At 41.7% G+C, this 14,838-nt stretch overlaps 1 protein-coding gene across 1 annotated transcript in view; it reads left to right on the top strand.

Moving 5' to 3' along the window:
- Positions 1-14,838, top strand: part of LOC130222020 (gastrula zinc finger protein XlCGF57.1-like) — a 752,525-nt gene that overhangs the window by 396,794 nt on the left and 340,893 nt on the right. The window contains exon 3 of the mRNA XM_056454623.1: positions 9,653-10,525. Coding sequence (XP_056310598.1) covers positions 9,653-10,525 — 873 coding nt within the window. The remainder of the gene's footprint in view (positions 1-9,652; positions 10,526-14,838) is intronic.

Raw genomic sequence — 14,838 nt, forward strand, 5'->3', positions numbered from 1 at the left:
GGCGTGGCAAAATGACTCGACAGCGCCACCTAGAAAATTGATACGGACAAGCCCCCGAGCCACGAATCACGCACATGCACGAAAATTGGCACACACCTCAAACATGCCAAGACCTACAAAAAAGTCTCAAGGAGCGATATCTCAAACCCAACAGGAAGTCGGATATTTATGGCTTCCTGCGGCGAAAAAGTGGCGATTTTGCCATTTCCAGGCGTTGTACTTTAACGAACTCCTCCTAGGGATTTCATCCGATCGACACCAAAATTGGGTTATGTCATCTAAAGGCCTTGGCGATGTTAAATTGCGAAGCTTTAGAGTTTTCGGCGATGGGCGTGTCCGTGGCGGCCTCGTAAATTTTGACGACTCGCCACGAAACATCAAGTTGTTATAACTCAGGCATGCATTATCCGATCTGCCTCAAAATTCACACGTTTGATAACCGTCCTGACCTGAACACGTTTACATGCCAATATCCCGATACAGTTATAGCGCCACCTGCTGGCTACAGGAAATGACATGATTTACAGTGAAACAAACTCCTCCCACAAATTTCATCATATCAGCACCAAATTTGAGTGGTGTCATCTGAAAGCAGTATCGATGATATATTGTGAAGGTCTAGAGTTTTCGTCGATGGGCGTGTCCGTGGCGGACTCGCAAACTTTGATGATTCGCCATGAAACATCAAGTTGTTATAACTCAGGCATGCATGATCCGATCTGCCTCAAAACTCACACATTTGATAAGTGTCCTGACCTGAACATGTTTACATGCCAATAACTCGATACAGTTATAGCGCCACCTGCTGGCAAACTTAAAATTGCCTATAACTCAGCCAAACAATATCCGATCTGCCTAAAACTTCACATGGTTGATAAGATTGCTCTCCTGAAGACATCTACATGCCAATATTGAGTCACAGTCATAGCGCCACCTGGTGGCAACAGTAAAATTGCCTATAACTCAGCCAAACAAGTCCGATCTGCCTGAAAATTCACATGGTTGATTAAAATTCCACTCCTGAAGACATCTACATGAAAATATTGAGTCACAGTCATAGCGCCACTGCTGACGGAGCAAGTTTGGCATAAATCTGTGATTTTCTCAGATTTTTTTATGTATCGGCCTAAACTATTATTGTTCGCGGTTCTCTGTCGTCCTACGGCACAGGCGGCGGTGAGCCCGTGTGCGAGGTCCCTATCATCGCTCTGCTTGGCAGCTTTAATTATTATTATTTTCTATTTCTTCTCCCGAATGAATCGCGATTTTGGGGTCTAAACATGCCCGAAAACTCACGAAAAATTTGCACACGCCCCAGAAGTGGCGAAAATTTACGTTGTTATAGCTTCGGAAGTGGGCGTGGCAAAATGACTCGACAGCGCCACTAGAAAATTGATACGGACAAGCCCCCGAGCCACGAATCACGCACATGCACGAAATTGGCACACACCTCAAACATGCCAAGACCTACAAAAAAGTCTCAAGGAGCGATATCTCAAACCCAACAGGAAGTCGGATATTTATGGCTTCCTGCGGCGAAAAAGTGGCGATTTTGCCATTTCCAGGCGTTGTACTTTAACGAACTCCTCCTAGGGATTTCATCCGATCGACACCAAAATTGGGTTATGTCATCTAAAGGCCTTGGCGATGTTAAATTGCGAAGCTTTAGAGTTTTCGTCGATGGGCGTGTCCGTGGCGGCCTCGTAAATTTTGACGACTCGCCACGAAACATCAAGTTGTTATAACTCAGGCATGCATTATCCGATCTGCCTCAAAATTCACACGTTTGATAACCGTCCTGACCTGAACACGTTTACATGCCAATATCCCGATACAGTTATAGCGCCACCTGCTGGCTACAGGAAATGACATGATTTACAGTGAAACAAACTCCTCCCACAAATTTATCATATCAGCACCAAATTTGAGTGGTGTCATCTGAAAGCAGTATCGATGATATATTGTGAAGGTCTAGAGTTTTCGTCGATGGGCGTGTCCGTGGCGGACTCGCAAACTTTGATGATTCGCCATGAAACATCAAGTTGTTATAACTCAGGCATGCATGATCCGATCTGCCTCAAAACTCACACATTTGATAAGTGTCCTGACCTGAACATGTTTACATGCCAATAACTCGATACAGTTATAGCGCCACCTGCTGGCAAACTTAAAATTGCCTATAACTCAGCCAAACAATATCCGATCTGCCTAAAACTTCACATGGTTGATAAGATTGCTCTCCTGAAGACATCTACATGCCAATATTGAGTCACAGTCATAGCGCCACCTGGTGGCAACAGTAAAATTGCCTATAACTCAGCCAAACAATGTCCGATCTGCCTGAAAATTCACATGGTTGATTAAAATCCTCTCCTCAAGACATCTACATGAAAATATTGAGTCACAGTCATAGCGCCACCTGCTGACGGGAGCAAGTTTGGCATAAATCTGTGATTTTCTCAGATTTTTTTATGTATCGGCTTAAATTATTATTGTTCGCGGTTCTCTGTCGTCCTACGGCCGCCGGGCGGCGGTGAGCCCGGGTGCGAGGTCCCTATCATCGCTGCTTGCAGCTTTAATTATTATTATTCTTATTCTTCTCCCGAATGAATCGCGATTTTGAGGGTCTAAACATGCCCGAAAACTCACGAAAATTTGCACACGCCCCAGAAGTGGCGAAAATTTACGTTTGTTATAGGCTTCGGAAGTGGGCGTGGCAAAATGACTCGACAGCGCCACCTAGAAAATTGATACGGACAAGCCCCCGAGCCACGAATCACGCACATGCACGAAAATTGGCACACACCTCAAACATGCCAAGACCTACAAAAAAGTCTCAAGGAGCGATATCTCAAACCCAACAGGAAGTCGGATATTTATAGGCTTCCTGCGGCGAAAAAGTGGCGATTTTGCCATTTCCAGGCGTTGTACTTTAACGAACTCCTCCTAGGGATTTCATCCGATCGACACCAAAATTGGGTTATGTCATCTAAAGGCCTTGGCGATGTTAAATTGCGAAGCTTTAGAGTTTTCGTCGATGGGCGTGTCCGTGGCGGCCTCGTAAATTTTGACGACTCGCCACGAAACATCAAGTTGTTATAACTCAGGCATGCATTATCCGATCTGCCTCAAAATTCACACGTTTGATAACCGTCCTGACCTGAACACGTTTACATGCCAATATCCCGATACAGTTATAGCGCCACCTGCTGGCTACAGGAAATGACATGATTTACAGTGAAACAAACTCCTCCCACAAATTTCATCATATCAGCACCAAATTTGAGTGGTGTCATCTGAAAGCAGTATCGATGATATATTGTGAAGGTCTAGAGTTTTCGTCGATGGGCGTGTCCGTGGCGGACTCGCAAACTTTGATGATTCGCCACGAAACATCAAGTTGTTATAACTCAGGCATGCATGATCCGATCTGCCTCAAAACTCACACATTTGATAAGTGTCCTGACCTGAACATGTTTACATGCCAATAACTCGATACAGTTATAGCGCCACCTGCTGGCAAACTTAAAATTGCCTATAACTCAGCCAAACAATATCCGATCTGCCTAAAACTTTACATGGTTGATAAGATTGCTCTCCTGAAGACATGTACATGCCATTATTGAGTCACAGTCATAGCGCCACCTGGTGGCAACAGTAAAAATGCCTATAACTCAGCCAAACAAAGTCCGATCTGCCTGAAAATTCACATGCTTGATTAAAATTCACTCCTGAAGACATCTACATGCCAATCTTGAGTCACAGTCATAGCGCCACCTGCTGACGGGAGCAAGTTTGACATAAATCTGTGATTTTCACAGATTTTTTTAATGTATCGGAATAAATTATTATTGTTCGCGGTTCTCTGTCATCCTACGGCCACCGGGTGGCGGTGAGCCCGGGTGCGAGGTCCCTATCATCGCTGCTTGCAGCTTTAATTATTATTATAGTAGTAGTAGTCATCTTTATATGTAAATAAAAAATACACAGCTTTTAATACATTGGCTAAGCTTTATTTAAATCCATGAATTTACTGCCACTCCTTTCACAATAACAAATGCCTGAGAGCAGTTTAGTTCATCCCCAAGCAGCAGGACATAAGGGTTCTGTCTCTGTTGCTCCTCCACTAAGTACTGAATGATATACAAGTATACACACATGAATTAAATAATGTCCAACATTTATTGTTATAAATAATGCACCTAGAGGTAAAAAATCAACAAATTCTTGTTTTGCCTCCTGGTATCTTGCTGCACAATCTGTATGGCAGTGAAGAAATGATAGCTGGCTGAGTTGTTAAAGCACCCTCTCCAAAGCGGGATCTCCAAGGCTGTCTTTATATCAAACAGAAGAAATTACAATAATTAAATTCAAAACAAGCCCCTCATATCAAAGGTGAAATGCTACAAATTGAGATTAAAACAGAGCTGTTATGCAGGATTGTCTCACCAGATGAAATGTTTGCTTGAACTGGTAGATCCAAGGCTCTTTTCTCTTTTTTTTTTTTGCAATATGAGAGAAACCGCAGTGATGCATCTCCCTAAATCTTAAAGTTTCTTTGGTGCTTGGGTATAAAATACCCGTCCTGAGCAATCTAAAAATAAATAAACAAAAACAGCACTTAAATCCACGCCATACAAACAGTACACTGGATTTATTAAAGGGATATTTTACACAAAAATGGAAATTCTGTCATCATTAATTCACCCTCCCCTTGTTCTAAATCTCTCCTCATATAAACACAAAACATGATATTTTGAACAATACAGGTAACTAAACCATTCTTGGTCCACAGGGAAATTCCATAGCATTTTTTTATCTGTTAAAAAAAAATTAATAAAGGGCGCTCGCACTCACCATCACTCATGCTCTTATTAAGACGCCTCGTTTGAATATGGGCCACAAAACAATTGATTATAACTGCTGAACATGTACCAGGTTGCAAAAAATGTAATTGCTGACTCGTTTTTCTTTTCATAAGTTTTAGCTATTGGCGCCAGAAGCGGACCCTCATCCAACACCTGTTCCTCATTATTCAGAGATGACATTGCCATAAACCACCCTTTATATCACCTCAGAGAATCCTCTATTTCTCTAATCCTTCAAGCAGTCGCCCCTAGAACTCTCCAATCATATCTCACTGCATGGAGCTCTTTCAAACACTTTTACTCTCTGTATAAAACACCTGTTCCTGACTTTTCCCTCCTCTTTATCACCTCATTCATTTCACATTTATACATTTCAAAAGATATACAAGCTAGTTCAATTCGAAGCTACCTAAGTGAGATTAAATTTTTTCACAAATTGATACACGGGTCTCCTTCAGATGCCATTACAAATTCTCAAACCACCCTCCTTATCAATGGCATACAAAAAAAAAAAAACCCACTGCCCCCACCCCCCATGCCAGACAACCCATTACACTCCACATATTTCCACACATACAGCCCGCACACTCGATGCCATGTTCACACTAGATTTTTTGGGGTTTTGAACTAACGATAACATCTAATTTCAATCCCACAACCCACCCCACCATATCTGACCTAACCTTGCTGGATAAAGAAACTCTATGATTCAATAATAAACAAAGCAAAACAGATCAGCTATACAAAGTACAATCTAATTTCATTTTTGACATCCCCTCGCCCACACACCCATTCCAAACCCTCTTAGCATTCTTGCACTACAGGAGAGCCCAAGAACATAACCCCCTCGCCTCCCTTTTTACTGATGAGGCTAACCGTCCAGTAACACGTTTTTGGTTTCAAAACCACCTAAAAGAAGTTCTCTGCATTTCAGGCTTCCCACCACCCCGAACCAATCTCTACACACTCATTCAGGATAGGAGCAGCCACTACAGCAGCCCACAACGGCCTCTCCCAACAACAGATACAAACTCTCGGATGTTGGTCTTCTAACGCCTTCAAATCATACATTCGCCTCAGCCAATATCACCTCAGAGAAGCCCAGCTGATTCTAGGTAGCCAACAACAACACTCTAGTTTCTAAGCAGCAGTTCTCCCTATTTTTCACCCTACTAGCGTAGGACTCCTTTTACTATCTTCCCCTTTTTCTCTTCCTCTTCATAATTTCACTTACTTTCATTTATTTAAAAAAAATAAAAAATTATTCACCATCATCACACTCCCCGCAATAATTCAACCGCAAAGGCTTAGCTGGGACACATATTGCTTCCATACTGACCACCATTTAATTACATTACATAGTAGCAGTAACAATGCTCTAGAAGCTCTACTGAGCTATACTCAACCTTTGCACTATGTGCTGGTTTGCCTTTATTTAATTACCCTAATTAAACAAAGATAAACCAGGATCCTCCCTTCGCAATATTTCTTAGCTAGAGTTTAGTTAAAGGATCGTCTTTATAATGTTTTTGCAAAAAGAATAAATTAGATTCATACTTTACCACACAGGGTAACTTGATGCGTTCTGGAAAATGAAGTCAATGTCACCTCCAGTGAAGATAAGTAATAAAATACACTTTTATTAATAAAATCCAGTGAAAAGTAGAATAAACAAAAGACAAATAACAGAAACAAAATCCTTTCTTTATCCTTCATTGAGGATAAAGGGCAACCACCCTCATTATAGAGAAGTCAGCAAGCGCAAATCTGATCAGTATGGCTGCACTTTTATACTTCCAAAATCAGGTCATGCACATAATTACACCTCATATATCAGTGAGGACTTGACATATTGAATTATGCTCAGGGATACAAGTACCTATACACCATTTGGGTCTTACCTATTACATCAAAGAACACATTATAAGTCACTAAGGACCAACTGTATAATGTGGTCTGACCACTCAGTCAAGAGTTCTAATAGTCAGCTAAACTTATAGGTCATGTCTTATGTGAACAAATTTATAGTTGTTCCTAGGTACATTTAAGAACAAGAATCAATATACAAACAATTACATGCTCATTATTTAGACAGTTTTAAGCCATTAAACGCTACCCGAGGTACCGGTGCCTACAGAGGGTACCGGCATCCATGACCAAAGAGTATCATGGCTCTGTGGCCAGGGAGTTCCCCATCCCATGGACAGAGAGTCTCAGGCCTTAATGGTCAGCTGCGCTAGCTGTTTGCACTCAAAGGAGAGGAGGTCAGAGGAAGGTAAGAGCAGATGAGGGTCAGAGAAAGGTAACTCTCTCTCTCCTTCATCGTTCATTAGTCTTGTGCGCCCTCTGCTGGTTACGTTGTGCTCTTTGCTTACACTTTCAGATAAAGTTGAGCTCTGAAGTATCGGAATGTCAGTATAGGAGAGGTTTACTTTTGTATCTTCCTCGTCTCACATTAATAATGGCACCATTCATCACAACTACTACACCAATGTTGTAGCTTTAGCTGAGCTCATACCCACATTACTATTGACCGGAACCAATGTTCCTGCGGGATTCCACACAACTCTCTAATCTGCTAATTTTTCACTCAATCTTCTCACCACTGCAGCAACAGTGTCAGTCTAGCTGAGCTCCTATCCACTTCCATCATAACATTTCCGTAAGAGCACACACAACACTCCAGACACTAACTACCAATGCACCTCTGCAGCTGCAGAGTCACTCTGCTGAGTCTCATTTCCCCCTCTGCAACACAGCCGCAACTCTGCTTGAGTTCACATACACTTCCATTTAGTCATTTACTACTGACACACTCCCCAGCACTTCCACAGCAGTTAAAACGTCTCTCCAGAGGTGTACTTTCCTTCCAATACTGACTTCCATTTCATCTCTGCAATCGCAGAGACGCTCCGCTGAACTTCATTCCCCTCTACACCACTGCTGCAGCAGTGATGCTCTGTTGAGCTCATATACACTTCCATTTAGCCATTCACTACTGATACACTCCCCAGCACTGCCAAAGCAGTTAAAACGTCTCTGCGGAGGCAAATTTCCCTTCCAATATTGACTTCCATTGCACCTCTGCAGCAGAGGCGCTCCACTGAGCTTCATTCCCCTCTGCACCACTGCCGCAGCAGTGACGCTCTGCCTGACCTCTGATACACTTCCAAATTTTTAATTTTCACTGATACTCTACTCTGCTCTGCCACAGTAGTTTAAATGCCTCTGTGCATGCATAGTTACCCTTCAATAATTCCATGATAATAACACTCACCGCACATGTGCAGCAGCAGAGACACTCTGCTGAACTTTATAGCTACATTTCACCACTGCCATAGTAAGCCTCTCTAACAGAGCTCACGCCTACATGCTTCAAGTCATTACATTTACCTCACTCTCCAGCCCGGTCCATGCAATTAACACTGCCCCGGGAGCACATATAGTTGTACATATTCCGTCAGTCAGTACACCACTCGGGTAGCAACTCTTATCTCTCCATTTATACCCGCACCGGCCCCGTTTTTGATCCTACAAGCTATTCAAGTACCATTTTAACACCTTTTTATACCAGCAGCCAGGTATTGCGTTGATCTTCATTGCCTTTTAGGGGGTTCTTAAAATACGCAGTTGCTGTCCCGTGCAGAGCATTTTGGGGAGTTCTCGAGACCTACCTGAGCTCAGAGCTCCCCTGTCGCCCTGCAAACAGGAGGGATCCCAGGGCTCAAGGACCTTTTAAGCTCAGGGCTCTCTCCCGGGACAGCGTGCCAAACTTGCTTATAATCAATCATCAGCTAAGTGTGAACTCTTGAAGTGAAGTTTATTTATAAACTAATTTTGAGAGGATCACGTGCTTAAGATTGAACATGGCTGGTTCTGCATTAGCTACGTATGATCCGCCAATCAGACGATTCCTAACCCAATATAAAGAGCCAAGGTTTCTCACTATAGTCGTCTTCGATTTGAAGAATCCCCCTTTCCAACCCTACTCCTCCACCTTTCTCTTCATAGGGTGGCACAGTGGCCCAGTGATTAACACTGTTGCCTCACAGCAAGAACGTCACCGGCTCTAGTCCTTTAACAGGGCGGCTGTCGTTTCTGTGCGAAGTTGGCATGTTCTTCCCGTGTTTGTGTGGGTTTCCCCTGGGTTTTCCGGTTTCCTCCCACATTACAAAAACATGAACTACAAGTTAATTGATCAATCTAAATTTAGCACTACAGTCAAACTTCCATCCAGCAGCATATATCTTCATAACAATAATTTTCCGTCATCAGCTCTTATCAAAAACGGGGGAGTTCTCGAGACCAACCTGAGCTCAGAGCTCTGCAAATGGGAGGGAGTCCAGGGCTCAAGGACCTTTTGAGCTCAGGGCTCTCTCCAGAGACAGCATGCCAAACTTGCTTATAATCAATCATGAGCTAAGTGTGAACTCTTGAAAGATGAATTGAATCTGCTTAAATGTGTACACGTTAATGGACTAAACAAAATATGATCTGATTTATTTTGCATTTAATGTGCATCAAAATTACAATGTGTGTAGCCAATGTTTCCAGTGTCTTTTCACTTTTCAGCTTTTGATGAGTTTATAAGACTTAATGAAAACTTATGTTTTATTTACTTATTTCAGACCTAATTGAAGAGAATGAGGGGAGTAAAGAGGAGGAACATCATGTCAAAATTGAGGAAAAAACTCATTTACAGACTGATAGTATTTTGAAAAGGAAGGACAAGAATCGTTTCACCTGCACCTGCACTCAGTGTGGAAAGAGTTTTGGAAGAAAAGGCAGTCTTAAAATTCACATGATGATCCACACTGGAGAGAAACCATTCACATGCACTCATTGTGGAAAAAGTTTCAGCCAATTATCATCCCTTAATCAACACATGAGGATCCACACTGGAGAGAAACCATTCACTTGCACTCAGTGTGGGAAGAGTTTCAGCCAATCATCATCCCTTAATCTACACATGATGAGCCACACTGGAGAGAAACCATTCACTTGCACTCAGTGTGGGAGAAGTTTCATCCAATCATCAGACCTTAATAAACACATGAGGATCCACACTGGAGAGAAACCATTCACTTGCACTCAGTGTGGGAAGAGTTTCAGCCAATCATCATCCCTTAATCCACACATGATGAGCCACACTGGAGAGAAACCATTCACATGCACTCAGTGTGGAAAAAAATTTCACTGCTCTTCACACCTTAATCTACACATGAGGATCCACACTGGAGAGAAACCATTCACTTGCACTCAGTGTGGGAGGAGTTTCAGCCAATCATCAGACCTTAATAAACACTCGAAGACCCACACTGGAGAGAAACCGTTCACATGCACTCAGTGTGGGAAAAGTTTTCACTGCTCTTCACACCTTAATCAACACATAAGGATCCACACGGGAGAGAAACCATTCACTTGCACTCAGTGTGGGAGGAGTTTCAGCCAATCAGCACACCTTAATCAACACATGATGATCCACACTGGAGAGAAACCATTCACATGCACTCATTGTGGAAAAAGTTTCAGCCAATCATCATCCCTTGATCAACACATGAGGATCCACACTGGAGAGAAACCATTCACATGCACTCAGTGTGGGAAGAGTTTCAACCGATCAGCAAACCTTAATAAACACAGAAAGATTCACACTGGTGTGAATATATGAGCTCCAAAATTGAAACTGCACCAGACAACTCACACTGGAGAGACAGTACACTTTGACAAGAGGTTTATTCAGTTAACACATCTGAAAACACAAAAGAGGATTTATACTGGAGAGAAACTGTACAGATCTGATCAGTGTCTACAGAGTTTCGCTCATTCGGCGCAGCTTAAGAAACACATGGACAAAAAGTTGCACACATGACATGAATGCAGCAAAACACTTTCTCATGTTCACAGGATGTTTCATGTCTGAATAATGTTAGAAAAGGCTGAGTGACGGTATACTGTTTTCCAGCAGTCCTACACTGCAGTAGGTGGGGTTGTAAATTTGTTGCGCTCCTTGCGTTTACCATAAACACAATGATGGCGGCTGAGAGAAGAACAGTTTCATAAACATCTGGCAAACAGCACCACAGTGTGGATACATCTGTACTCTACTCTCCAGTGTATTCATGTAGCTAGTGTTGTTCTGACTCCTAGAGTGAGAAACAAATCACTGGGAAGACACCGCACATCAAAGAAGGTGGAGCTCCAGGATGGTTAGTTTGCAGTATACCAGGGCCTCAAGTTTAGAAAGCCCATTTAATTGCCCTGTGTTGCATCTTTTATTTGTAAAGTTTCTTTATTTTTAGGTTCAAGATTCTTTCTAGTTTACTACATTTACTTTTTTGAGTAGAATACAAAATTTATGAATATTTTATGATTTAGGCAGAGCGACAGGTATTAAGTTTTACAATATTAATACACTGTGATGATCCCAAGACTCCAGATTGGAGTATGTGGTAAATCCTGATTGGATGCCTGCATTACTCATCAATGGGTATATAAAAGTTGTTGTGCTAGCTACCCCAGGACGCTGTGGCTTCTCAGGAGTCCTCATGTCAAGACCTGCTATCTCATTGACTCTTTAACCTTATGGTTTTGTTTTGCATTACTTACTTACATATCATGTTGTTGTGATTGTATCTTAAGTTCTTTATCTTCATTATTACCTCTAGACATTTGTTGGTTGCTTTGATTGATTGTTCTGAGTTACATTTTAGAATAAATAATTTGCATTTAGGCTATTTTGTTGGCTCATCTCTCTTTTATGTTGCAACTCAAACAAGCCGGTCATAACACTTTTTGTAAAATGTCAAAAGGACAATGTTATTTGGAAATGGCAGAGACAGCCCTAGCCTGCACCTAAAATTCTGTCAGTAAAAATTATTATATTTCTGAGATCAGCTTCAAAAATAACACATTTATAAAATAAAATGAATAAATAGATGGACGGATTGACATTGCAGTGGTGGAAGGGGAAATAGGATGGCTTGTTCAACCATAAACCAAGACTGAGCTCTCTCAGGAGGGATGGACCAGTGCGTGAGATGTCTCAGACTGAAGGCGTATTAATGTAATAAGTGCTCAGGAAGCCCCAACTCTTTTTATTATCAACTGGTTGTTGCGATGTACTCCTATGCAACCTATGGTGCTTATTGTTCCAGAGAAATTAATTGACTAAATGATCAAACTGTTTTAAATATTGTAGAGAAATATTTACAGGGATATACTGAAGTAGAGAAGTAACTTTAGAAAGGCAATTCATGTTGAGTATGATAGTTTGTTATTTTGAGTACCTCAGAGCAGTAGTTCTCAATTCTGGTGCTTGTGCAAAATGAGTTGACAACCGTCCCAAATGAATTTTAGCTCTTATTACTAGATCTTAGAATCACACCTGAGGACTTCCGGTTATGTCGCCTTTGGTATAGCCGTGAGTGCGACCAGCTCCCTTTAACTTTTCATTTCTTCTTTACAAACTTTGCTGTTTTAGAACTTTTTGGGAACCTTAATCTATTTACTTTTCTTTCTTAGAGTGCGTAGTATTATATTCTCACTTAACATGTCGAAAGGAAAGGGCAAACAGGTGGAAAAAGACTGTGAAGCGTCATCCTCGCCTAGCTCTAGTGTTACGCTAGCTGAAATCAGCGCCCTGCACGAGAGCTCAGAGCCTCTCTTGCCGCGGATTTTAAAGCCTCTTTTGAAAGCTTGGACACTTAGTTGGACAATATTAACTCCACAGTCACGGCTCACGACCAGCGCATCAGTTGCCTCGAATTGGGACTCACGGAGGTGACCCAGCACCTTGAACACCTAAAGGCCACGTGCTCCGGCCTCACAAAAGAAAACGAGTGGCTGCGGTCTAAAATTTCAGACCTAGAGGGGCGCAGCTGGCGGCAGAATATTCGCATTGTGGGGCTCCCTGTGTCAATTGAGGGACCATGACCAACTAACTTCTTAGCCAAAAATCTCAGCAAGCATTTTGGAGATCACATTTTCGCATCACCGCCTGAACTGGACAGAGCGCACCGAATCCCTGCTCCCAAACCTGCCCCAGGAAAGAGACTGCATCCTGTGGTTCTGCGGTTTCATCCTTACCAGGTGAAGAATTTCGTAGTTTGTGAGTCTCGGACAAAAAAAGGGATTTTGACCTTTCGTAATCACAAGATTCGGATCTTTGAAGATTACAGCCCAGATGTCTTAAAGCTGCACAGTTAATTTAAAGATGCCATGACGGCGCTCTACAAGTTCGGACTCAGACCTGCTCTTCTCTGTCCAGCTAAACTACGCATCACTCTACCGAACGGTGAGAAACTATGGTTGCTAACAGCTAATGAAACCAACAACTACATTCGGAACTTAGACGCATAGTAGTTCACTTCTTTGCTTTGGACTATTATATGATATAAACACATCTCTAGTTATAAACTGCTTGGAGCATTTTTTTTTTCTTGTAAAACTCATGCCACTTCAAGGAGTTACTACTGGGTGACTATTCGATTTACAATAACAGACGTTTGTATGTCATGATGCACTGTGATTTATTTTTTCCGGACAATTCTGTTATTGCTTTTTGATGACAATGGTGACTCGTTCTTCTCGCCTATTTTTCTTTTTCATGGATGATGATATATCATCGTGTTCTGCAGATAAAGCCTTGTTAAACTGTATACAATGTTTGTTACCAGCTTACGGATAAGTCATAGTTCAAATAATGTTTATTCCATTTATTTATTTTTTTGTTTGTTGTATGTAGTGATGATATAAATACAACTATGAGGTTGTGTAGTAAAACATGGGGAGGGATTGTATAAAGGAACAAGGAAGCTTGCAACTGTTTTTGGTTGGAGATATGTATGATGTAGATGTTCTTGCCTACATCGTTTGTTGGAGTTATGTGTGTGGGTTAGGAGGGCGAGGGTAGGTGTTTTTTTTGTTTGTTTTTTTTTTTCTCTTCTGCGGGAGCCAGATAAATTTTTTGTGACAAATAGTATTTAATGTCTTCTGTGTTCAGTGGCACACCTACTGGTGTATTTACATTCTCCAGCTGGAATGTCAAAGGGCTTAACTCACCTATAAAACGTGATAAAGTTCTCAACCATTTGAAGCAGCTAAACCTAAAAAAGCTTTTATCCAAGAAACTCATCTTACAAGTGCTGACAAATGTCACCCCTAGCACTTCAGCTGGTATTATATGGGAAGCTTGTAAAGCCTTTCTGAGGGGAGAAATCCTATCTTATTCAGCACATCAGAGGAAAAAGGTATCTGAACAGAAGTCTTCTTTAATTTAAATATCTAGCGGAGCTTCAATCCAGAATGGAAACCTCACCTACTCTAGATTTGTCTAAGAAACTACTTACAACAAAAACTGAATTTGACCTGCTGACAATGAATGAGGCCACTGAAGCGCTTCATAAAAGCCGATATAATTACTATGAATTTGGTGACAAACCTAGTAAACTATTAGCACACCAGCTACGTCAGTCCTCTGCCCTAAACTATTTAACTTCTCCGGACCCACAATTGACCCACTTCTCATTAACAACCAATTTAGAAATTTCTACAACTCCTTGTACACCTCAGAAAGCCTTAACGAAGAATCACACCTTGATAGTTTTTTCAATAATCTTGATATTCCCCTTATCGATTCTGATTTGGCCTTAAAATTGGATGATCCCATCACTCTCGATGAAGTTAAGACAAAGCTGAGCCTTTTGCAAAGTGGAAAGTGCCCAGGTCCTGATGGGTTTCCAGCGGAATTTTTTTTAGAACATCACCTCTTTAGAAACTATCACCCCTTATTCTGAACATGTTTAATGAATCTTACAAATCTGGTATACTTCCTCAAACTCTACACCTAGCCTCTATCTCTTTAATCCATAAAAAAGATAAGGACCCCCTTCAGTGTAATAATTATCGTCCCATTTCTCTACTGTGTGCAGATGGAAAAGTATTTGCTAAGATACTAGCATGTCGCTTG

The sequence above is a fragment of the Danio aesculapii genome, chromosome 4 (assembly GCF_903798145.1).
Source record: "Danio aesculapii chromosome 4, fDanAes4.1, whole genome shotgun sequence".
NCBI classification, from domain to species: Eukaryota; Metazoa; Chordata; class Actinopteri; order Cypriniformes; family Danionidae; genus Danio; species Danio aesculapii.